The sequence below is a fragment of the Lonchura striata genome, chromosome 37 (genome assembly GCF_050655825.1).
Source record: "Lonchura striata isolate lonStrDom1 chromosome 37, ASM5065582v1, whole genome shotgun sequence".
Taxonomy (NCBI): Eukaryota; Metazoa; Chordata; class Aves; order Passeriformes; family Estrildidae; genus Lonchura; species Lonchura striata.
This window is the reverse complement of record NC_140739.1, coordinates 15466746-15488291: the sequence shown is the minus strand read 5'-3', so window position 1 is coordinate 15488291 and position 21546 is coordinate 15466746. Positions and strand designations below refer to the sequence as shown.

Below are 21546 nucleotides of genomic sequence, written 5' to 3'. Positions count from 1 at the left end.
TGGAGTCTGAAGGGAAAAAAAAAGAGTTTTGGGGGCAAAAAGGGTGGGAGAGGGGGATTTGGGTGGTCCTGGGTGGAGTTTTTGGGGAAAAAAGGGTGGGAAAGGGGGCTTTGGGTGGTCCTGGGGGGGGTTTTTGGGGAAAAAAGGTGGGAAAAGGGGTTCTGTGAGGGTCAGAGTTGGGATTGCGGGTTCGGGTGCTGCTGGAAGCTGGGGTCTCAGGAGGGTGCCCCAAAATCCCCTTTTTTCTCCCCTTGTTCCCCAGACGATGCTTCCCGAGGAGCGCAAGGAGGGCTCGCCCCGCTTCGGGAAGCTCCATTTCCCCGTGGGGCTCTGGATCAACTCCCCCAAAAAACGCCTGGCCAAGATGAGCCGCCGCTGGCCCAGCGCCGGCTCCGTCCGGTGCGACCCCAAAGTTCCCCGAGTGCCCCCAAATCCCCTCCTTAGATCCACCTGCTCGGGTTTTCCCCTTCCCTTCTCCCCCTTTCTTCCTCCCATTCCTCCCAACCCCCCTATTCCTGCCCAGATCCACCTGTTTGGGTTTTTTCCCCCCATTTTCCCCCCCTTAATCCCCTTTCCCCCCCCTTAATCCCATTTCCCCCCATTTTTCCCCCTTAATCCTGTTTTTCCCCATTTTCTCCCCTGAGCCCCATTTCCCCCCGTTTTTTCCCCCCGAACCCCATTTCCCCCATTCTTTCCACCTTTAATCCCATTCACCCCCCCCATATTTTCCCCCTGAACACCATTTCCGCCATTTTCCCTCCGTTTTTCCCCCCTGAACCCCTTTTGCCTCAATTCCCCCTCCTCAACCCCATTTCCCCCCCGAACCCCATTTTACCCCATTTCCCCCGTTTTTTCCCCTGAACCACCTTTGTCCCCATTCCCCCTCCTCAACCCCATTTCCCCCCGAACCCCATTTTCCCCCATTTCCCCCGTTTTTTCCCCCTGAACCCCCTTTGTCCCCATTCCCCCTCCTCAACCCCATTTCCCCCCCGTTTTCCCCCCCATTTCCCCCCCTTTAATTCCATTCTTGTCCCCCTTTCCCCCTCCCCAGCTCCACCTCCTCGGACACCCCGAGCCGCGCCAGCGACCCCTCGGACCCCCGCCCCTCGGCGGCCGTGGCCAAAGCCAAACCCCCGCGGCACAAGCGCCTGTCCCACCTCTTCCACCGCGCCACCGGCGCCGGCAGCGCCGGCAGCGCCGCCGGCAGCAGCGCCGGCCGCTGGGCCAGCGAGAAGAAGCTGGCCGAGCTCCGCGAGCCGCCGGGCGAGCTGCTGGGCGCGGCCGCGGGCCCGCAGCAGCCGCCCTGCATCCTCAAGATCTTCGGCGGGGCCATCTCGCGAGGAGCCAACTACAAGAGCGTGCTGGCCACGCCGCGCTCCAGCGCCCGCCAGCTGGTCCGCGAGGCCCTGGAGCGCTACGGGCTCGACCCCGACGACTTCGGCCAGTTCGCCCTCTGCGACGTCGTGGGGCGGCCCGCAGGAGGAGCAGGAGGAGGAGGAGGGTGGCAGGGCGAGCACCTGCGCGAGGTGGGCGACTGGGAGCGGCCGCTGGTGCTGCAGGAGCTCTGGAAGCCCAAGGCGGGGTGGTCGCGGCGCTTCGAGATCCGCCGCAGGCAGGACCTGGAGAGGGCGGGGGACGACGACGGGGACAGCGCGGGTGAGTGGCTACCGGGACCCGAGGGGTGGTGGCCACGCTGGAGCGGGGGCTGCTGAACGCCAAATCCCACCCAAAGTCCCTCCAAATCCCCTCGAAACCCCAAAATCCGCTCCAAATCCCTTCTAAAACCCCCAAATCTACTCTAAACCCTGCAAATCCCCTCTAAACCTTCCAAATCCCCCCTAAATCTCCTCTAAACCCTCAAAATCCCTTAAAAATCCCCTCGAAACCCCCAAAATCCCCTCTAAACCCCTCAAAATCCCCTGTAAACACTGAAATCCCCCAAATTGTCTCTAAACCCCCCAAATCCCCCCAAACTTTCCCAAATCCCTCCCAATCCCCTCAAAACACCCAAAATCCCCTCAACCCCCCCCCCCCAAATCCCCTCTAAACCCCCGAAATAATTAATCGGGGTCCTGTTCTCGTCGTGTCCCCGTTACTGTCACCCCTGAAAAGTCCCCCGCGGGGGTGGGGGGGGGGAAACTCCCCCTCTTATCCCCCTCCCCAAGCCCCCTCCCCACATTCCCACGGTGCCACCACCGCGCGTCCCCCTCCCGAACGCCCCCGACCTGCCCCGTCCTTGTCCCTTTGTCCCCCCTCTTTCCCAGGGCTGCCCGCCCAGCCCCGCCGCCTCCACCGGAACCGCTCCCGGGCGGCCTCGGGGGGTCCCGCGGCCCCGGGCCGCGACCCCCGCGACCCCCGGGACCCCGCGCCCTCCATGCGCCGCAGCATCAGCGACATGAACCTCAGCACGCGGCGGCGGCAGCGCAAAGCCCTCAGCCTGGCGGGGGGCGACGCCGCCGCCGGGACCCCCCCCGCGGGACCCCCGGGACCCCCGGGGACCCCCCCGGACACCGGCACGCCCCCCGGGGACGGGGGTCCCAGCCTGGAGCTGCTGTCGCAGTGCCTGATCCAGCCCCCCCGGGACCGCCCCTATTTCCTGCTGCTGCAGGGTTACGGCAAGGAGGTGAGAAAAAAAACCCAGGAAACCTCTCCAAAAACGCTCCAGAAAAACCCCCTTTTCTTCCTGACCATCCCTCCCCCCCCCCCCCACCAGCATCCGTAAAAAAACAGAAAACCCCCCGAAAAGTGACCCCCAGCCCTTCCAAGTGAGCCCCCAAACCCAGCAAAATCACCCCAAAAACACTCCCAAAAAATCCCCTTTTATTCCTGATCCCCCTTCCCACATTCATAAAAATCCAGAAAATCCCCCCAAAAGTGACCCCCCGGCCCTTCCAAGTGAGCCCTCAAACTCAGCAAAATCACCCCAAAATCTCTGCAAAAAAAAAAATCCCTTTTCTTCCTGAGCCCCTTCCCCACACCCATAAAAGTTCCTTTGGTGGAATCGGGAATCCTGGAAATCAGTAAAATCTTTTTCTGATTTCCTGAAAAAACCTTGCCAGGGGCTTCCTTGTCCCACCACCCCAAAAAAAAAAAACCAGAAATGCTTCCCCGGCCCCTCAAATTTTCCCACTTTTATTCCCATCCCCAAATCCCCTCCTTTACCCCTCAAAGCCCCCTTTTTCTCCCCAAACTCCCCCCTGAACCCCTCTTTTCCCCCCCAGGACTTCGTCCTTTACATCATGACCCGTCCCCAGCACATCTTCGGCCGCCCCGAGCGCCGGGGCGGCCCCGACAAAGCTGGGGGCTGCCCCGAAACCCCCCCTCCCACCCCGGAGACCCCCGACGCCCCCCCAAAATCGGATTCGGGGCCGTTCTCGGTGGTCGACACCTTCCTGAGCGCCCCCGACATCCTCCCCCGCCACTGCCTGGTGCAGGCCGGGGCGGGGGGCGACCCGGGCGGGGACCCCCCCTCGGCCACCGTGCGGCCTTTTCGGGGCGCCCCCGCCACCCTCAACGGGTCCCCGCTGCTCCGCCGGGCGCCCCTCAACCCCGGCGACCTTCTGGGGCTGGGGGAGCACGTCCTGCTGCTCTACAAAGACCCCCGGCTCGGGGAGGGCGCCCGGCCGCCGTGGGTGCCGGCGCCCCGCGCGGCCCCGGGGCTGCTGGGGGTCCTGGGGTGCGCGGGCTGCGGGAGGAGCCCCCGCGAGCGGCGGGACGCGCTGCGGGAGGCCCTGGAGAGCCCCCGGGCCGAGCTCCGCTACCGGCCCCAGGACGAGGGGACGCTGCTCAGGGACATCCTGGACATGGATCTGGGCGGGGGTCCCGGCGGGGAGGCTGGGGAGGGGTCCCCCGGGGGGGATTCCGGGGAGGATTTGGGGGTCCTGGCCCCCGCCTTCCTGCTGGGGCTGTGCCTGGACCACGCGGCCCGAGAGTTCCCGGCGGGACATTTCCCCGAGCTGCTGGGCAAGGTGGCCGGGATGCTGCGGGAGACAGTCTGGGTGAGCGCGGGGACACTGGGGACATCGGGGGGACATTTGGGACATCGGGGGACACTGGGGACATCGGGGGACACTGGGGACATCGGGGGGCATTGAGGACATTTGGGGCACATTGGGGATGTCGGGGGGACTGGGGGGAATAGCGGGAAATTGGGGATATGGGGATATGTGGAGGGACTGAACTGGGAGGGATACTGGGACTGAACTGGGAGAGATACTGGGACTGAACTGGGAGGGATACTGGGGCCATACTGGGCCGTACAGGGGCACTGAGGGGGTCCCTTGGTCTCTCCTGGCAGGAGAAGATCAAGGAAATTGGGGACAGGCAGCCGGAGAGGTGAGAGACCCCCAAAACCACCCCAAAACCTCCGTCCAGAGACCCCCAAAACCACCCCAAAATCTCTGCCCAGAGACCCCCAAAACCCCTCCAGGACCCCCAAAACCCATCCAGGACCCCCCAAAACCACCCCAAACCCCAAAACCTCCTCCCAGAGACACCCGAAACCCCTCCGGGACCCCAAAACCTCCTCCCAGAGACCCCCAAAGCCCCTCCAGGACCCCTCCTCCATTTCGGGGTGCCCGCAGCCCCCCGGACGGGGACCCCCCGCCCGCGCTGGACCTGGCCGGGGTCAGCTCGGACCTGCGGCCGCTGCTGCTCTGGCTGGCCAACGCCGTGGAGCTGCTGAACCTGGCCCAGGGCCACCTGCAGGGCCTGGAGCGAGAGCTGGACATCGAAGGTGGCACTGGGGGGAACTGGGAGGGACTGGGAAGGGACTGGGAGGGACTGGGAGTAAGCTGGGGGGGACTGGGGGGGACTGGGAGGGACTGGGAGGGACTGGGAGTAAGCTGGGAGGGACTGGGGTTTTGAGGCCATGCTGGGATTTTTGGGGGAATTCTTGGAGGAATTTGGGGGCTGATCCCAGGTTTTGGGGTGAATCCCATGGGATCTGGGGTGAATCCCGTGGGATTTAGGGCCTGACCCCCAGTTTCAGGGTGAATCCCACGGGATTGGGGGTTTATCCAAAGTTTTGGGGTGAATCCCGGATTCAGGGCCGTGCCCGGAGCTGGAGCGGGACCTGGAGCGCTGTGACGAGGCCCTGGGGGTGCTGGACGAGGTCATCATGTCCACGTTCCAGCAGAGCGTCTACTACCTGACCAAGGTGACCCCGGAACCACCTGGGGGCCCCAAACTCACCTGGGGAACCCCAAATTCACCTGGGGAACCGCGAATTTCACCTGGGGGCCCCCAAAACTCACCTGGGGGAACCCTGAAATTCACCCAGATGCACCCCCCCAAATCCTCCCCCAATCCCCTATAAACCCTCTAAACCCCCCCAAACCCCCAGTTTAACCCCTTGCTCCCCTCCCAGACGCTGTACTCGGCGCTGCCCGCCCTGCTGGACACCAAATCCCCCCCAAGCCCCCTCTAAACCCCCCAAATCCCCCCCAAATCCCCCCAAACCCCCAGTTTAACCCCTTGCTCCCCTCCCAGACGCTGTACTCTGCCCTGCCCGCCCTGGTGGACACCAAATCCCCCCCAAACCCCCTCTAAACCCCCCAAATCCCCTCTAAACTCCCCCAAACCCCCAGTTTAACCCCTTGCTCCCCTCCCAGACGCTGTACTCAGCGCTGCCCGCCCTGCTGGACACCAAATCCCCCCCAAGCCCCCTCTAAACCCCCCAAATCCCCCCCAAATCCCCCCAAACCCCCAGTTTAACCCCTTGCTCCCCTCCCAGACGCTGTACTCTGCCCTGCCCGCCCTGCTGGACACCAAATCCCCCCCAAGCCCCCTCTAAACCCCCCAAATCCCCTCTAAACTCCCCCAAACCCCCAGTTTAACCCCTTGCTCCCCTCCCAGACGCTGTACTCGGCGCTGCCCGCCCTGCTGGACACCAAATCCCCCCCAAGCCCCCTCTAAACCCCCCAAATCCCCCTCAAATCCCCCCAAACCCCCAGTTTAACCCCTTGCTCCCCTCCCAGACGCTGTACTCGGCGCTGCCCGCCCTGCTGGACACCAACCCCTTCGTGGGGCCGGGGGAGCCGCGGGCCGGGCCGGACCTGGGGGGGGTCCCCGAGGGGCTGCGGCCGCCGCTGGCCGTGTTCGGCGCCGTGCTGGCGCTGAGCCGCCGCTGCCGCCTGCACCCCGAGCTGGCCTCGCAGACCTTCGGCTACCTCTTCTTCTTCTCCAACGCCTCGCTCTTCAACACCCTCATGGAGAAAGGTGCGGTCGGGGGGCTTGGGGGGCACTGGGGGGCTTAGGGGGGGTTTGTGGGGGAATTGGAGGGGTTTGGGGTGGATTTGCAGGGGAGATAAAATCTGAAAAAAAATCCATAGAAAATCTATAAAAAATTTGAAAAAAGATATGAAAAAATCTGCAAACAAACCACAAAAAAAAGCCACTAAAAAATCTGGAAAATACCCAAAAACCAAACCAAACCAAAAAAAAAACCCTGAAAAAAATTTTTAAAAATCCAAAATATAAACCAGAGTAAATATTTTAAAAATCGAGAAAAATCCTAAAATAATCCTAACAAAAATTGGTAAAGAATGTGAAAAAAATAAAAAACCTGAAAAAAATTTCAAAAAATCTGAAAATATTTTAAAATAATTCTAACAAAAATCTGTAAAAAACATGAAAAAAAAATCCATAAAAAAGCTGAAAAAAAAATCTGTAAAAAATCTGTAAAAAATTGGAAAAAAATCGGGAAAAAAATCGGAAAAAATTCCAGAAAAACCCCGAAATTGTTTTTTAAAAATCCGGAAAAAGTGCAAAGAACATGCTAACAAAGCCGTGCAACCCGCAGGCAGCGCGGGGCCGTTCTTCCAGTGGTGGGTGGGCGTGCGGCTGCGCACCAACCTGGACCTGCTGCTGGACGGGCTGGGCGCCCTCGGCCTCGGCGACATCGCCGGGGACTTCTTCCGCAAGCTCTCGGCCACTGCCAACCTGCTCAGCACGCCCCGCGGCTGCCTCGAGCAGGTGGGCACCCCTGGGGGCAGCTGGGCACCTGGGGACACACCTGGGGACACACCTGGGGACACACCTGGGGACACCTGGACACACTTGGGCACCTAGGCACAGCTGGGGATACACCTGGGGATACACCTGGGCATCTGGGGATACACCTGGGCACACCTGGGAACACCCGGGCACACCTGGGGATACACCTGGGCATCTGGGGATACACCTGGGGACACCTGGACACACTTGGGCACCTAGGCACAGCTGGGGATACACCTGGGGATACACCTGGGCATCTGGGGATACACCTGGGCACACCTGAGGACACCCGGGCACCCCTGGGGGCAGCTGGGCACCTGGGGACACACCTGGGGACACCTGGACACACTTGGGCACCTAGGCACAGCTGGGGATACACCTGGGGATACACCTGGGCACCTGGGGACATACCTGGGGACAGCTGGTGACACACCTGAGCACCTGGGGATACACCTAGGCACCTGGGGACACACCTGGGGACAGCTGGTGACACACCTGGGCACCTGGGGACACACCTGGGGACAGCTGGTGACACACCTGGGGATACAGCTGGGCACCTGGGCACACCTGGACACACCTGGGGATACACCTGGGGGTGGCTGGGGGTACACCTGGGGACACACCTGGGCATACCTGGGGGCTGTCTGGGGACACCCAGACACACCTGGGGGACACCTGGGGACATTAGGGACACACTTGGGGGCTCCATGGGGACACCTGGGCACACCTGGGGCACACTGGGGACACACCTGGGGACATTGGGGACACACCTGGGCACACCTGGGGTACACTGGGGACACATCTGGGGGCTCCATGGGCACACCTGGGGCACACTGGGGACACACCTGGGGACATTGGGGACACACCTGGGCACACCTGGGGAGGGCGGGTGCCAGCGTGTCCCCCCCGTGTCCCCCCCGTGTCCCCAGGCCACCTGGGCGCGGCTGCGTGCCGAGTTCCCGGCGCTGTCGCCGGCGCAGCTGCACCACGTCCTGCGGCACTACCGGCTGGGCCGCGGCCGCGCCGCGCCGCCCGCCTGGAGCCCCGGCCCCGAGGAGAGCGCGGCGGCCGCCACAGGTGGGTCACCTACCTGTGTCACCCCTGTGTCACCTGTGTCACCCCTGTGTCACCCCTGTGTCACCCCCTGTGTCACCCCCTGTGTCACCCGTGTCACCCCTGTGTCACCTGTGACCCCCTGTGTCACCCCCTGTCTGTGTCACCCCGTCTGTGTCACCCCTGCGCCGCCCGCCTGGAGCCCCGGCCCCGAGGAGAGCACGGCGGCTGCCACAGGTGAGTCACCTACCTGTCACCTGTGTCACCCCCGTGTCACCCCGTGTTACCCGTGTCACCCGTGTGTCACTTCTGTCACTGTGTCACCCCCCTGACCCCCCATTGTGTCCCCAATGTCCCCAAATCCCCCCCAAATGTCCCCCCAGGTGACATCTTTGAGAGCTTCTCCTAGCACCCCTCAATGTCCCCTTGGCCCCCCCAAAGCCCCCTGATGTCCCCCAATGTCCCCAAAGCCCCCCAATGTCCCCTCAGTGTCCCCGATGTCCCCAAATCCCCCCCAAATGTCCCCCCAGGTGACATCTTCGAGAGCTTCTCCGAGCACCCCTCAATGTCCCCTTGGCCCCCCCGATGTCCCCCAATGTCCCCCAATGTCCCCAAAGCCCCCAAATGTCCCCTCAGTGTCCCTGATGTCCCCAAATCCCCCCCAAATTTCCCCCCAGGTGACATCTTCGAGAGCTTCTCCGAGCACCCCCCGCTGCTGCTCCCCACCCGCGGCTTCCGCCTGGGCCGGGGGGTCCCGGGGGGGCTCCTGCGCCCCCTCCTCAAAATCCGCCGCCGCCTCTGGGAGCTCGAGGGGGGCGGCGCCGACCCCTGAGCCCCCCAGACCCCCGGGACCCCCCAAAACCACCCCGAGTCTCTGGGATCCCCCCCCCCCCCCCAAATTCTCCTCCTGGGGGTGAGGGGGGGGTTCCCCAATGGTGGGGAGGGGTCCCCGTGTGTGACCCCCTCCCCCAGAATAAAAGGTGTGATGGTGACGTCGGGGTCCTGGGGGAGTTTTGGGGGTCCTGGGGGAATTTTGGGGAGGTTTGGGGAGTCCTTGAGGGGTTTTGGGGGGTTCTGATGGATTTTTGGGGAGTCCTCGAGGGGGTTTGGGGGCTCCTGAGGGGATTCTGGGGGTCTTTGGGGGATTTTGGCACGTCTTGGGGAGGTTTTGGGGGAACTTTGGGGGGTCCTTGGGGATCCTGGGGGGGATTTTGGGGGGTCCTGGGGAAGTTTTGGGGGGCCCTTGGGGGGGTTTTGGCGCTCCTGGGGGGGTTTTGGGAGAATTTTGAGGGGTCCTGAGGGGGGTTTGAGGGGTCCTGGGGGGATTTTGGGGAGGTTTAGGGGGGTCCTTGAGTGTTTTGGGGAGGTTTTGGGGGTCCCGGGGGGGATTTTAGGGGTTCCTGGGGGTTTTTTGGGGGTTCCGGGGGTGTTTAACGCCAAGACCCCCCCCCAATTCCCGCCGCCCCCTCCCCAGACGAGCCCAGGCTCGGGGGGGTCGCGGCTCCTTTATTGGGGGGGGTCCCGCGGCTCCGCGCGCCGGAGGCAGAACCTGGGGGCGGGGCAAGGGGCGGGGCTTAGCGCGGGTGGCCACGCCCCGAGTGGGTGGAGTCACACCGGTGGGCGTGGCTTCTCCCAAACGCCCCGAAACCCCTAAAAAATCCACCCGGGACCCCCAAAAACACCCCTGGGATTCCCAAAATCCTCCTGGGACGCCCAAAACCCCCCCCGGGATCCCTAAAATCCTCCAGAACCAGCCAAATCCCTCCAGAACTCCCCAAAATCCCCTCGAGACCCCCCAAAAAACCCCTGGGATTCTCAAAATTCCCCCGGGCCCCCCCAAATCTCCCCCGGGACCCCCAAAATCCACCCACAAATCCCCCAAAACCCCCCTAGAACTCCACGAAATCACCCCGAGAACTGGGACCCCCCAAAATCCCCCCAAAAATCTCCTCGAGACCCCCAAAAAACCCCCTGGGATTCACAAAATCTCCCCCGGGCCCCCCCAAACTCCCCCCGGGTCTCCCCAAACTCCCCCCGGGCCCCCCCAAACTCCCCCCGGGCCCCCCCAAAATCCCCCCGGGCCCCCCCAAACTTAATCCAGGACCCCCCAAACTCCCCCCGGGCCCCCCAAACTCCCCCCAGGACCCCCCAAACTCCCTCCAGGACCCCCCAAACTCCCCCCGGGCCCCCCCATAATCCCCCCGGGCCCCCCCATAATCCCCCCAGGACCCCCCAAACTCCCTCCAGGACCCCCCAAACTCCCTCCAGGACCCCCCAAACCCCCCGGCCCGCCCGGGCTCACCAGGCGATGCCCGCGGCCACCAGCGCTGTCGCGATAGTCGTGACGGCGATAGCGGCGACAGCGGCCGGGGGGAGCCCCGCGGGGGCGGCCGCGGGCGGCGGGGCCGCGCCCGGGACCCGCGGGCGGGGCACAACTGCGGGGGGCGGTCAGTGCTGGGGCGGGGGTCCCGGGGGGTCCCGGGGGGTCCGGGGATTTTGGGGATTTTTAGGGGATATTTGGGGATTTTTAGGGATTTTTAGGGGATATTTTGGGGGGTTTTAGGGGATATTTTGGGGGGTTTTTGGGAATTTTTAAGGGATATTTTCCGGAGAATTTTGGGGACATTTCGGGAATATTTTGGGGATCTCCCGGGAATATTTCGGGGATGTTTTGGGGGTGTTTAGGGGATATTTTGGGGGAAAATTTCGGGATATTTACGGGATATTTTGGGGGTATTTTAGAAATATTTAGAGGACGTTTTGGGGATGTTTCAGGGGTATTTAGGGGACATTTCAGGGACATTTTTGGGGGATGTTTCAAGGACATTTCGGGGACATTTAGGGAATATTTCGGGGAAGTTTAGGGGACATTTCGGGGATTTTTTGGGGATGTTTCAGGGACATTTAGGGGATATTTAGGGGATGTTTCAGGGATGTTTCGGGGGCATTTCGGGCGCGCTCCGGGGCTCACCGGTGACGTTGAAGCTCAGCTGCGAGCCCACCTCCCCGCCGGGGCCCCGCATCAGGCACCGGTAGCGCCCGGCCGCCGCCGCCGCCGCCTCCTTCCACACCAGCACCGGCTCGGGGCCGCTCCGCAGCAGCCGCTCCGCGGGCGGGGGGCGCGGCGGCTCCGCGGCCGCCCCCCGGTTTTGGGGAGGGGGCTCGGGGGGCTCCGGGCCCGCCCCGGCCTCTGCCAGGCCCTGGAAGGGAGAGGGGGAGAGAAAAGCGGGGTGGTTTTGGGGTTTTTGGGTTTGTCGGGGCGGGCCGCGAGGGTCCCGGGCGGAATTTGGGGAGGGGGCTCGCCTCACCCGGTAGAAGTTGTAGGTCTTGGCGCCGTGCGACGCCCCGTGCCAGGGCAGGGCGCAGTCCAGCACCAGGTCCTGCCCCTCCTCCACCCACAGCTGCCGCTCTGGGGGGTGGGGGGAAAGGGGCTGAGACCCCTCCCCAAATTCCCCCCCCCGGGTTAACCCCCGGCATCCCCCTTCCCAATTCAGGAGCCCCGCGACACCCAAAAATTGCCCGCGTGGGATCTCTCCCCGAGCCGAAATAGCCCCCAGAAATTCCCCCGAGACCCCCCAAAATCCCCTCAAGACTCCCCAGAAATCCCCTCGAGACCCCCCCAAACTCCTCCCGACCACCCAAAGTCCCCCAGGACCCCCTAAAATGCCCCCAGACACCCCAAAATCCCCCAAGGACCCCCCCTAAATCCTTCTGAGGACTTCTTGGGACCCCCCCAACCCCTCAGAACCTCCCCAGACCCCCATGGGGACCCCCTGGGACCCCCCAGACCCCCCAAAACCCCCCAGACCCCCCAGACCCCCGTACCCCCGCAGTCCACGCCCCTGTTGCAGGCGAAGTGGGTGAGGTTGCAGAAGATGCACTCGATCCACAGCACCTCCATCCGCCCTGGCGGCGATTTTGGGGGGTCTTGGGGTCACCTGGGGAGTCCGGACCCCCCAGATCCCCCCAACCCCCCCCGAGCCCGCTTACCGCATTCATTGGGGCAATAAACTGCAAAAAACAAGGGGAAAACTGGGTTAAAAAGGAGGATTTTGGGGGGTGGGATTGGGTTTTGGGGGTTCCAGATGAGTTGGGGGGGTCCCAGAGGGGTTTTGGGGGTTCTGAGTGGGTTTGGGGGGTCTCAGGAGGTATTTTGGGGGTCCCAAAGGCGTTGTAGGGGGTCCCAGGGAGGATTTTAAGGATTCCCAGGGGGATTTGGGGGAGATTTGGGTAGGGGTTCCAAGGGCGAACTTCGGGAGGGATTTTGGGTGTCCCGAGGGGGATTTTGGGGGGTCTCGGGGGGGATTTTGGGGGTCCCGCAGCCCACCCTGGCTCTGGAATCGCCTCATCAGCCGCTCGAAGTCCTCCTTGATCTCGCGCATGGCCCAGAGCAGCTCCTGGTAGATCTGATTGTCTGTGGGGGATTTGGGGCGTTTTGGGGCGTTTTGGCTATTGGGGGAGGGTCCCCCCGAGGCGAACCCCCCCGCCGGGATCAGCAATTAATACCCCAAATAATGGCACTGGGCTCTGGGGTTAATGAGACCCAAAAAAATGAGATTAAAAAAAAAAAATCACAAAAATTAACCCCAAAAATCTCAGTAAGTGACCCCAAAAATCCCAAATTTGGGGTCACTGTGGGAGGGCTTTGAGTGACCCAATGAAGCTGCAATTAAGGCCATTAAGCTCCAGAATTAACGACCCAATAAATCCCAATTAAAAAAAAAAAAATTAAGCCCAAATAAAGCCCCAAAAATGACCCAAATTAAAGCCCAGTAAATGACACGATTAAAACCCAATAAAAAACCAATGAAACCCCAAGAAATCCCCAAGAATCACCCACATTAAAGCCCAATAAAAACTCAATTATACCCCATAAAAACCCAAATAAACCCCAATAAAAAAACCCAATTAAACCCCAATTAAAATCCAATTAAACCCCAATAAATCCCTGCAAAATGACCCAATTAAGCCCCAGTACATGCCCCAATTTTTGGGGTCACCTTTGACGTCCTGGGCCATGACCCGGGCCAGCGTCCGGCGGAAATTGATTGAGGCCTCATCCAGGGTGGCCTGGTCTGGGGGGCCGGGGGGGTCAGACCCCCCAAATCCCTGCCCCAAATTCACTAAATCCCCCAAATCCCTGCCCCAAATCCCCTCTTCCCCACCTCCGGTTTTTGGGGTGAATTTGGGGGGCCCTAGGGAGGTCTGGGGGTTTTTGGGGGGGTTTGGGAGGGGATTTGGGGGGTCTGGGGGAGGGATTTTGGGAGGATTTGGGGAGATTTGGGGTCTCGGTAGCACAGGATGGATTTGGGGTCCCGGGGAGGATTTGGGGTCCCGGGATGGGTCTGGGGCTCCCAGGTCAGACCTAACAGAATTAGGGGAGGGGTCGCACTGACCGATGACCCCCATGAAGCTGCGGGGGTCCCGGGGAGGTTTTGGGGTCCCGGGGAGGTTTTGGGGTCCCGGGGAGGTTTGGGGTCCCGGGATGGATTTGGGGTCCCGGGGAGGTTTTGGGGTCCCGGGGAGGTTTTAGGGTCCCGGGGAGGTTTTAGGGTCCCGGGGAGGTTTTGGGGTCCCAGGATGGATTTGGGGTCCCGGGATGGATTTGGGGTCCCAGGGATGTTTTGGGGTCCCGGGGAGGTTTTGGGGTCCCGGGGAGGTTTTAGGGTCCCGGGGAGGTTTGGGGTCCCGGGGAGGTTTTGGGGTCCCGGGGAGGTTTGGGGGTCCCGGGATGGGTCTGGGGCTCCCAGGTCAGACCTAACGGAATTAGGGGAGGGTCGCACTGACCGATGACCCCCATGAAGCTGCGGGGGTCCCGGGATGGATTTGGGGTCCCGGGATGGATTTGGGGTCCCGGGGATGTTTTGTTTTGGGGTCCCGGGAGGATTTGGGGTCCCAGGATGGATTTGGGGTCCCAGGGAGGTTTTGGAGTCCCGGGGAGGTTTGGGGTCCCGGGATGGATCTGGGGCTCCCAGGTCAGACCTAACGGAATTAGGGGAGGGGTCGCACTGACCGATGACCCCCATGAAGCTGCGGGGGTCCCGGGGAGGTTTTGGGGTCCCGGGGAGGTTTGGGGTCCCGGGGATGTTTTGGGGTCCCGGGGAGGTTTGGGGTCCCGGGGATGTTTTGGGGTCCCGGGGAGGTTTGGGGTCCCGGGGATGTTTTGGGGTCCCGGGGAGGATTTGGGGTCCCGGGATGAATTTGGGGTCCCGGGGATGTTTTGGGGTCCCGGGGAGGATTTGGGGTCCCGGGATGGGTCTGGGGCTCCCAGGTCAGACCTAACGGAATTAGGGGAGGGGTCGCACTGACCGATGACCCCCATGAAGCTGCGGGGGTCCCGGGATGGATTTGGGGTCCCGGGATGGATTTGGGGTCCCGGGGAGGTTTGGGGTCCCGGGGATGTTTTGGGGTCTCGGGGAGGTTTGGGGTCCCGGGATGGATCTGGGGCTCCCAGGTCAGACCTAACAGAATTAGGGGAGGGGTCGCACTGACTGATGACCCCCATGAAGCTGCGGGGGTCCCGGGGAGGTTTTGGGGTCCCGGGATGGATTTGGGGTCCCGGGGAGGTTTTGGGGTCCCGGGGAGGTTTGGGGTCCCGGGATGGATTTGGGGTCCCGGGGAGGTTTGGGGTTCCAGGGAGGTTTGGGGTCCCGGGATGGGTCTGGGGCTCCCAGGTCAGACCTAACAGAATTAGGGGAGGGTCGCACTGACCGATGACGCCCATGAAGCTGCGGGGGTCCCGGGATGGATTTGGGGTCCCGGGGAGGTTTTGGGGTCCCGGGGAGGTTTTAGAGTCCCGGGGAGGTTTGGGGTCCCGGGATGGATTTGGGGTCCCGGGGAGGTTTTGGGGTCCCGGGGAGGTTTTAGGGTCCCGGGGAGGTTTGGGGTCCCGGGGAGGTTTGGGGTCCCGGGGAGGTTTTGGAGTCCCGGGGAGGTTTGGGGTCCCGGGATGGATTTGGGGTCCCGGGGAGGTTTGGGGTCCCGGGGAGGTTTTGGGGCCCCGGGGAGGTTTGGGGTCCCGGGATGGGTCTGGGGCTCCCAGGTCAGACCTAACGGAATTAGGGGAGGGGTCGCACTGACCGATGACCCCCATGAAGCTGCGGGGGTCCCGCGGCAGCCGCGCCAGCCCCAGCACACCCCGCAGCACCAGCGTGCCGAGGCGGCCGCGCCCGCCGGGCTCGTCGGGCAGCGCCCGGCGCAGGAACGGCCCCAGCAGCTCGGCCAGCGCCGCCGCCGCCGCGGGGTCGCACAGCACGCAGCCGCCGACCCCGGGCGGCGCCCCGAGCCGCGGCGGCCCGAGCCACAGCGGCCCGAGCAGCGCCAGCAGCAGCGCCCCGAGCATCGCCCGAGCACCGGGCAGCGGGCACGGCACCGAACCGGGCACCGGGCAGCGAGCAGCGAACACCGGGCACCGAGCAGCGAGCAGCGAACACCGGGCACCGAGCAGCGAGCAGCGAACACCGGGCACCGAGCAGTGAACACCGGGCACCGAGCAGCGAGCAGCGAACACCGGGCACCGAACACCGGGCACCGGGCACCGAGCAGCGAACACCGGGCACCGAGCACCGAGCCGGGCACCGAGCACCGAGCACCGAGCACGGCACCGAACCGGGCACCGAGCCGGGCACCGAGCCGGGCACCGAGCACGGCCCCGAGCACCGAGCACCGAGCCGGGCACCGAGCCGGGCACCGAGCACCGAGCACGGCGCCGGGCACCGAGCACCGAGCACGGCCCCGGGCACCGAGCACGGCGCCGGGCACCGCGTCGGGCACGGGCCGGGCCCGCCCCGCGGCTGCGGCCGGTAACGGCGGCGGGCGGCCGGTAACGGCGGGGAGGGGGGGGAATTTGGGGGGGTTTTGGGTGGTTTGGGGGCTGTTTTGGGTGGTCCTGAGGAGGTTTTGGGGGTTTTTGGGGGTTTTGGGTGGTTCTGAGGAGGTTTTGGGGGGATTTGGGGGGAATTTGGGAGGTTCTGAGGGAGGTCTGGGGGGAATATGGGGGCAATTTGGGGATTCGTGAGGGAGTTTTGGGGTGGTTCTGAGGGGGTTTTGGGGCGGTTTGAGGGGTCCTGACAGGGTTTTGGGGGAGTTTCGGGGTGGTTGGTGGGAAGGTTTGCGGTGGTTTGGGGGCGCTTTGGGGGGTCCTGGGGGCTCTTGAGGGAGTTTTGGGGTGGTTTGGGGTGAATTTGGGGTGTCCTGGGGGTATTGGGGGTCCTGATGATGTTTAGGGGGGGATTTGAGGGGTCCTGAGGGGGTTTTGTGGGGAATGGAGGGGTTTGGGGGGGTTTTGTGGGGAATGGAGGGGTCTGAGGGGGTTTTGGGGTCGGTAGCGGTCTGGACAACGCCGGTGAGGGCGAATTTGGGGCGAAAATCGGAGATTTTGGGGCACCGGGAGGGCTTCGGGGTCGGTATCGGCCGGACGCTTCCGGCAGCGGAGATTTTGGGGAGCGGCGGCGGGTTTGGGGTTTGGGGCAGGTTTGGGGAATTTTGGGGGAATTTTGGGCGAATTTCGGGCGAATTTCGGCGATTCTCGAACTCGGTCCTGGCGCCCCCTCACGCCAAGCCCCGCCCCCTCGGCCTGTGATTGGCCGGAGCTCAGCGGCGGTGCCTTCCGATTGGCCGAGAGCGGGGGCGGCGGGAGGTGCTGATTGGCTGCGGCTGAGGGCGGTAAACGGCAGGAGGACGCTGATTGGCTGCTTTGCGGGCGGTGGGCAGGGAGGGGGCGGGCCGGCCGTCACGTGCCGCGGGTGTCACGTGGATCGCGCGCGGAGCGGCCTCAGGTGGGTGCGGGGGAGGGGGCGAGGGGGCGAGGGTCACGTGACCCCGCCCAGGTGTGCCCAGGTGTGCCCAGGGGTGCCAGGAGTGTGCCAGGAGTGTGCCAGGGGGGCGCCGTGACCCCCGGTGGCCTCCCCCAGGTGTCACGGGTCACTCAGGTGTCCCTCATGTGCTGCAGGTGCCCCCACGTGCGCCCAGGTGTGCCCAGGTGTGCCAGGGATGTGCCGTGACCCCCGGTGATCTCCCACAGGCGTGCCCCAGGCGTGTCCCAGGAGGCTACACGTGCCCCAGGTGTGCTGAGGTGTGCCCAGGTGTGTCCCAGGCGTGTCCCAGGTGCCCCCAGGTGTGCCCAGGTGTGTCACGCGGGTGCCCAGGTGCGCCATGGCCGCCGCCCGCCCGGGCTGGCCGCTGCCCGGCTCCTCGGCCCTGCTCGTCTGCGACCTCCAGGAGCGATTCCGCGGCTCCGTCGCCGCCTTCCCGCAGATCGTGGCCGTGGCCGCGCGCCTGCTGCAGGTGGGGACCCCAAAACACCCTAAAAACGGCCCAAAATAACCAAAAAAACACCCCAAAATACCCCCTAAACCATCCCAAAATACCCCAAAAACAACGCCAAAATATCCCAAAAACAACGCCAAAAAGCACCCCAAAACCATCCCAAAATACTCCAAAAATAACCCCAGAAACAACCCCAAAACCAGCCTAAAATACCCCAAAAGCACCCCAAAAAAAACCCAAAAAGGACCACAAAAACAACCCCAAAAACAACTCTAAAAACACCTAAAAATATCCCAAAAACAACGCCAAAAAGCACCCCAAAACCATCCCAAAATACCCCGAAAACACCCCCGAAAAACCCTGAAAAAAATCCCAGAAACAACCCCAAAACCACCCCAAAATATCCCAAAAACAACCCCCAAAACAACTCCAAAAACACCCCAAAATACCCCCAAATACCCCAAAAACAACTCCAAAACCACCCCCAAAATACTTGAAAAACCACCCCCAAGATCACCCCAAAATACCTCAAAACCCATCCCAAAAAAAACCTCCAAAACATCTCAAAATACCCCAAAAACCTCCAAAAAAAAATCACAAAAAAATTGCACAAAAATCCCCCAAAAAAATCACCCAAAAAATTCACAAAAAAATCCCCAAAAAAATCATCCAAAAATCCCCAAAAAGTCACGCAAAAACCCTTAAAAAAATCACAGAAAAAACACAAAAAAACCCACCAAAAAAAAAAAAATCACCCAAATTAAAAAAAGAATCACCCCAAAAAAAAATGACCAAAAAAAAAATCACAGAAAAACCCCCCAAAAAAATCACAAAAAAAACCCCAGAAAATCCCCCAAAAAATCTGAAAAAAATCCCCAAAAAATCTGAAAAAAATCCAAAAAAATCCCCAAAAATCCCCAAATGCCCCCAGATCCCCCCATTCTCCGCAGGGCTGCCGCATCCTGGGCGTGCCGGCGCTGGTGACGGAGCAGCGCCCGGAGGTTTTGGGGCGCACGGTGCCGGAATTGGGGGCGCAGGACCTGCCCCGGGTGCCCAAGAGCGCCTTCAGCATGGCCGGGGCGGCCGCGCCCCTCCTGGGGGACCCCAAAATCCGCTCGGTGCTGCTCTGCGGCATCGAGGCGCACGCCTGCGTGCTGGTGAGCGCCCCAAAACCCGGGGTTGGTTTGGGGGAGCCCGAATCGAAGAGTCTGGGGGGGAACCCCAAGATCGGGGAGTTTTGGGGAGTTTGGGGGGGAACCCCAGAATCGGGGAGTTTGGGGGAGTTTGGGGGGGAACCCCAGAATCGGGGAGTTTGGTTTGGGGGAACCCCGGAATTGGGAGTTTGGGGGTGGTTTGACGAGGGAGCCCAAAATTGGGGAGTTTGGTTTGGGGAGGGAACCCCGAAATCGGGGAGTTTGGGGTGGGGAGGGAACCCTGAAATCGGGGAGTTTGGTTTGGGGAGGGAACCCCAAAACCGGGGAGTTTGGTTTGGGGAGGGAACCCTGAAATCGCGGAGTTTGGGGGAGTTTGGGGGGAAACCCCAAATAACCTGGGGGTTTTGGGGAGGGAAAACCAAAATCCAGGAGTTTAGGGAGAGTTGTGGGGAGAGAACCCTAAAAACCCAGGGGGTTTAGGGAGGGAACTCCCCAAAATTGGGGAGTTTTGGGGGGTCCTGGATGGGGTTTTTGGGAGTGAACCCCAAAATCGGGGAGTTTTACAGCTTCTGGGGAGTGAACCCAAATATTGGGGAGTCTGGGGGGTCCTAGATGGGATTTTGGGGAGGGAACCCCAAAATTGGGGAGTTTGGGTGGTTCTAGATGGGATTTCGGGCAAAAAACCCCAAATTTTGGGGGTGATTTGGGGAGGATTTTGAGACTCCTGGAGAAGTTTTGGGTAGGAATCCCCCAAATTTTCAACCCGCGATTTTTTGGGGACCCCCAAATTCCCCAAACACCCCCCCCGGAGCCCCAAATTCCCCCCCAAATTTGGGTTTTGGCAGCAAACGGCGCTGGAGCTGCTGGCGCGGGGGCTGGAGGTGCACGTGGCGGCTGACGCCGTCTCCTCGCGCAGGTTTGGGGCCAATTCCGCCCGTTTTGGGGTTTTCGGGGAGCCCCGCGGCCCTCGGGGGTGCCGGGGGGTCGGGAGGATTTGGGGGGGGATTTGGGGGGAATTTTGGGGGGTCTCGGGTGTGTTTGGGGAGTGGTCCCAGGGATGATTTGGGGAGGGGTCCCAGGGGTGATTTGGGGGTCTCAGGTGTAATTTGGGGAGGGGTCCCAGCCAGGTGAGGTGAATCTGGGGAGGGGTCCCAGCCAGCTGTAATTAATTTGGGGAGGGGTCCCAACCAGGTGAGGTAAATTTAGGGAGGGGTCCCAGCCAGGTGGAGCGGGCTCTGGGGGCGGGGTTTGGGGGTCCAGGTGTAATTTGGGGAGGGGTCCCAGCCAGGTGGAGCGGGCTCTGGGGGCGGGGTTTGGGGGTCCCAGGTGAATCTGGGGAGGGGTCCCAGCCAGGTGTAATTAATTTGGGGAGGGGTCCCAGCCACGTGGAGCGGGCTCTGGGGGCGGGGTTTGGGGGTCCAGGTGCAATTTGGGGAGGGGTCCCAGCCAGGTGGAGCGCGCCCTCGCCCTGGCCCGCATGCGCCAGGCCGGCGCCTACCTGAGCACCTGCGAGAGCCTCCTGCTGCTGCTGCTGCGAGACTCCGCCCACCCCAAATTCCGACAGGTGAGCGGCCACGCCCACCGGCCACGCCCATCATGGCCACGCCCACCCAGCCACACCCACCTGGCTGTGAAACCCCGCCCACAAAAGCGTTAATTAGGGCCCGGTTAATGGGTTAATTAGGGGTTAGTAAAGGGGCGCTTATGTGGTTTGTTAGGGTTAATAAGAGATTGGTTAATTAGGGGCCAGTGAACTCACTAATGAGGTTTAAGGGGGTTAATTAGCACTAATTAGCCCTAATTACCCCTGCAGATCCTGCCGCTGATCAAGGAGCCCCCGCCAGACACGGGGCTGATCCTGGGGGGGCCCCTGGGGGTGCTGGGGGAGCCCTGAGACCCCAAAATCCCCCCAAATCAGCCCAAAAAATCCCCCAAAATCAGCCCAAAAATCAGCCCAAAAATCCCCAAAAATCAGATCAAAAATCCCCCAGAATCAGCCCAAAAATCCCTCAGAATCAGCCCAAAAATCCCCCAAAATCAGCCCAAAAATCTTCGTCAGTTTGGGGAGTGTCTGAGCCCCCAAAATTTCCCAAAATCAGCCCGAAAATCCTCCTCAGTTTGGGGAGGGTCCGAGCCCCCAAATACCCCCACAATCAGCCCAAAATCCCCCAAAATCAGCCCAAAATTCCTCCTCAGTCTGGGGAGGGTCTGAGCCCTCCAAAATTCCCAAAATCCCCCAAAATGGGGTCAATAAACGCTGCCTCCCCCCCAAATTCAGAGGTTTGTTTTTATTTATTTATTTATTTATTTATTTATTATTTTTGGAAAGTGGGCATGGCCTATTCCGATTAGCCCCGCCCCCTATGGGCGTGGCCACGCAAGCTCCGCCCATTCCCGCTATCACCCGCCACATTGGCCACGCCCCCACGTTTGATTGACACTTGGGCCCCGCCCCTTCCCCCTTTTCTTAATGAACCCCGTGCGAGTGGGCGCTGGCCACGCCCCCCACGCCCCCATTGGCTGCGCTCAGCCAATCAGCGCTCGCCTATCGCCCCCCGCCCCCCCCCCCCCAGCCGCTCCGTCCTGCGGGGGCTTCGCGCCGGCACCGCGACCCCCAAAACCCCCCAAAATTCCCCCAAAATCCCCCCAAATCTCCCCCAAAATCCCCCCAAAATCCCCCCGGGACCCCTCAAATCCCCCCGGGAATCCCCAGATCCCCCAAAGCCCCCCAAAATCCCCCCAACTCCCCGCAGAATTCCCCCCCGGGACCCCCCCCAATCCCCCCAAAACCACCCGGGACCCCCAAAAGCCCCCGGGACCTCCCAAACCCCATCAAATTCCCCCAGAATCCCCCCAAATCCCCCCCAGAACCCCTCAAATTCACCCAAAACCTCCCCAAATTCCCCCCGGGACCCCCCAAGTCCCCCCCGGTGCCCCCCAGAATCCCCTCGGGGTCTTTTAAACCCCCCAAAATCCCCCAAAAAAGCCCAACCCCCCCCAAAATCCCCCAAATTCCCCCCCGGGACCCCCCAAACCCACCCAAGATCCCCCCAAAATCCCCCCAGATTGCCCCAAA

The 21546-nt window shown here is 62.1% G+C and overlaps 3 protein-coding genes across 8 annotated transcripts; 2 read left to right on the top strand and 1 right to left on the bottom strand.

Moving 5' to 3' along the window:
* Positions 1–265: 265 nt before the first annotated feature.
* Positions 266–9162, top strand: RASIP1 (Ras interacting protein 1). Its single transcript, XM_085565746.1, has 11 exons — positions 266–399; positions 1052–1656; positions 2265–2623; positions 3222–3998; positions 4298–4335; positions 4584–4735; positions 5049–5158; positions 5979–6219; positions 6803–6975; positions 7926–8073; positions 8727–9162. Exons 1-11 carry the CDS (start codon positions 266–268, stop codon positions 8879–8881), a joined length of 2892 nt encoding a protein of 963 aa, XP_085421872.1. The 3' UTR covers positions 8882–9162.
* Positions 9163–9535: 373 nt separating this feature from the next.
* On the bottom strand, positions 9536–15873 carry IZUMO1 (izumo sperm-oocyte fusion 1). Its single transcript, XM_085565730.1, has 8 exons — positions 14639–15873; positions 12964–13560; positions 12377–12548; positions 12040–12060; positions 11875–11955; positions 11021–11458; positions 10352–10484; positions 9536–9598 (listed from the first exon to the last, which is right to left on the bottom strand). Exons 1-8 carry the CDS (start codon positions 15389–15391, stop codon positions 9556–9558), a joined length of 2238 nt encoding a protein of 745 aa, XP_085421856.1. The 5' UTR covers positions 15392–15873; the 3' UTR covers positions 9536–9555.
* Positions 15844–20743, top strand: ISOC2 (isochorismatase domain containing 2). Of its 6 annotated transcripts, none has more exons than XM_085565916.1 (6): positions 15844–15871; positions 17072–17334; positions 18267–18473; positions 19316–19386; positions 19917–20034; positions 20284–20743. In XM_085565916.1, exons 2-6 carry the CDS (start codon positions 17203–17205, stop codon positions 20362–20364), a joined length of 609 nt encoding a protein of 202 aa, XP_085422042.1. In that variant the 5' UTR covers positions 15844–15871; positions 17072–17202; the 3' UTR covers positions 20365–20743. The 6 variants fall into 6 exon arrangements, with proteins under 6 accessions (XP_085422042.1, XP_085422043.1, XP_085422040.1 ...); XM_085565917.1 differs by lacking the exon at positions 15844–15871 and adding an exon at positions 16790–16826 and having other exon boundaries at positions 17083–17334; XM_085565914.1 differs by lacking the exon at positions 15844–15871 and adding an exon at positions 16790–16826.
* Positions 20744–21546: the final 803 nt, after the last annotated feature.

Bases quoted from the DNA above. Each gene is read 5' to 3' on its own strand.
- ISOC2 (XM_085565913.1), top strand. From the start codon at position 17,203: ATGGCCGCCGCCCGCCCGGGCTGGCCGCTGCCCGGCTCCTCGGCCCTG. The intron at 17,335-18,266 runs GTGGGGACCCCA...CATTCTCCGCAG, and splicing joins TGGCCGCGCGCCTGCTGCAG to GGCTGCCGCATCCTGGGCGT. The intron at 18,474-19,315 runs GTGAGCGCCCCA...GGGTTTTGGCAG, and splicing joins AGGCGCACGCCTGCGTGCTG to CAAACGGCGCTGGAGCTGCT.
- RASIP1 (XM_085565746.1), top strand. From the start codon at position 266: ATGCTTCCCGAGGAGCGCAAGGAGGGCTCGCCCCGCTTCGGGAAGCTC. The intron at 3,999-4,297 runs GTGAGCGCGGGG...CTCTCCTGGCAG, and splicing joins TGCTGCGGGAGACAGTCTGG to GAGAAGATCAAGGAAATTGG. The intron at 4,336-4,583 runs GTGAGAGACCCC...GGGTGCCCGCAG, and splicing joins GGGGACAGGCAGCCGGAGAG to CCCCCCGGACGGGGACCCCC.
- IZUMO1 (XM_085565730.1), bottom strand. From the start codon at position 15,391: ATGCTCGGGGCGCTGCTGCTGGCGCTGCTCGGGCCGCTGTGGCTCGGG. The intron at 12,549-12,963 runs GTTTAATTGGGT...TTGGGGTATTAA, and splicing joins TTAATTGGATTTTAATTGGG to TTGCTGATCCCGGCGGGGGG. The intron at 9,599-10,351 runs GTGAGCCCGGGC...CCCCGCCCCCAG, and splicing joins GTGGCCGCGGGCATCGCCTG to GTTCTGCCTCCGGCGCGCGG.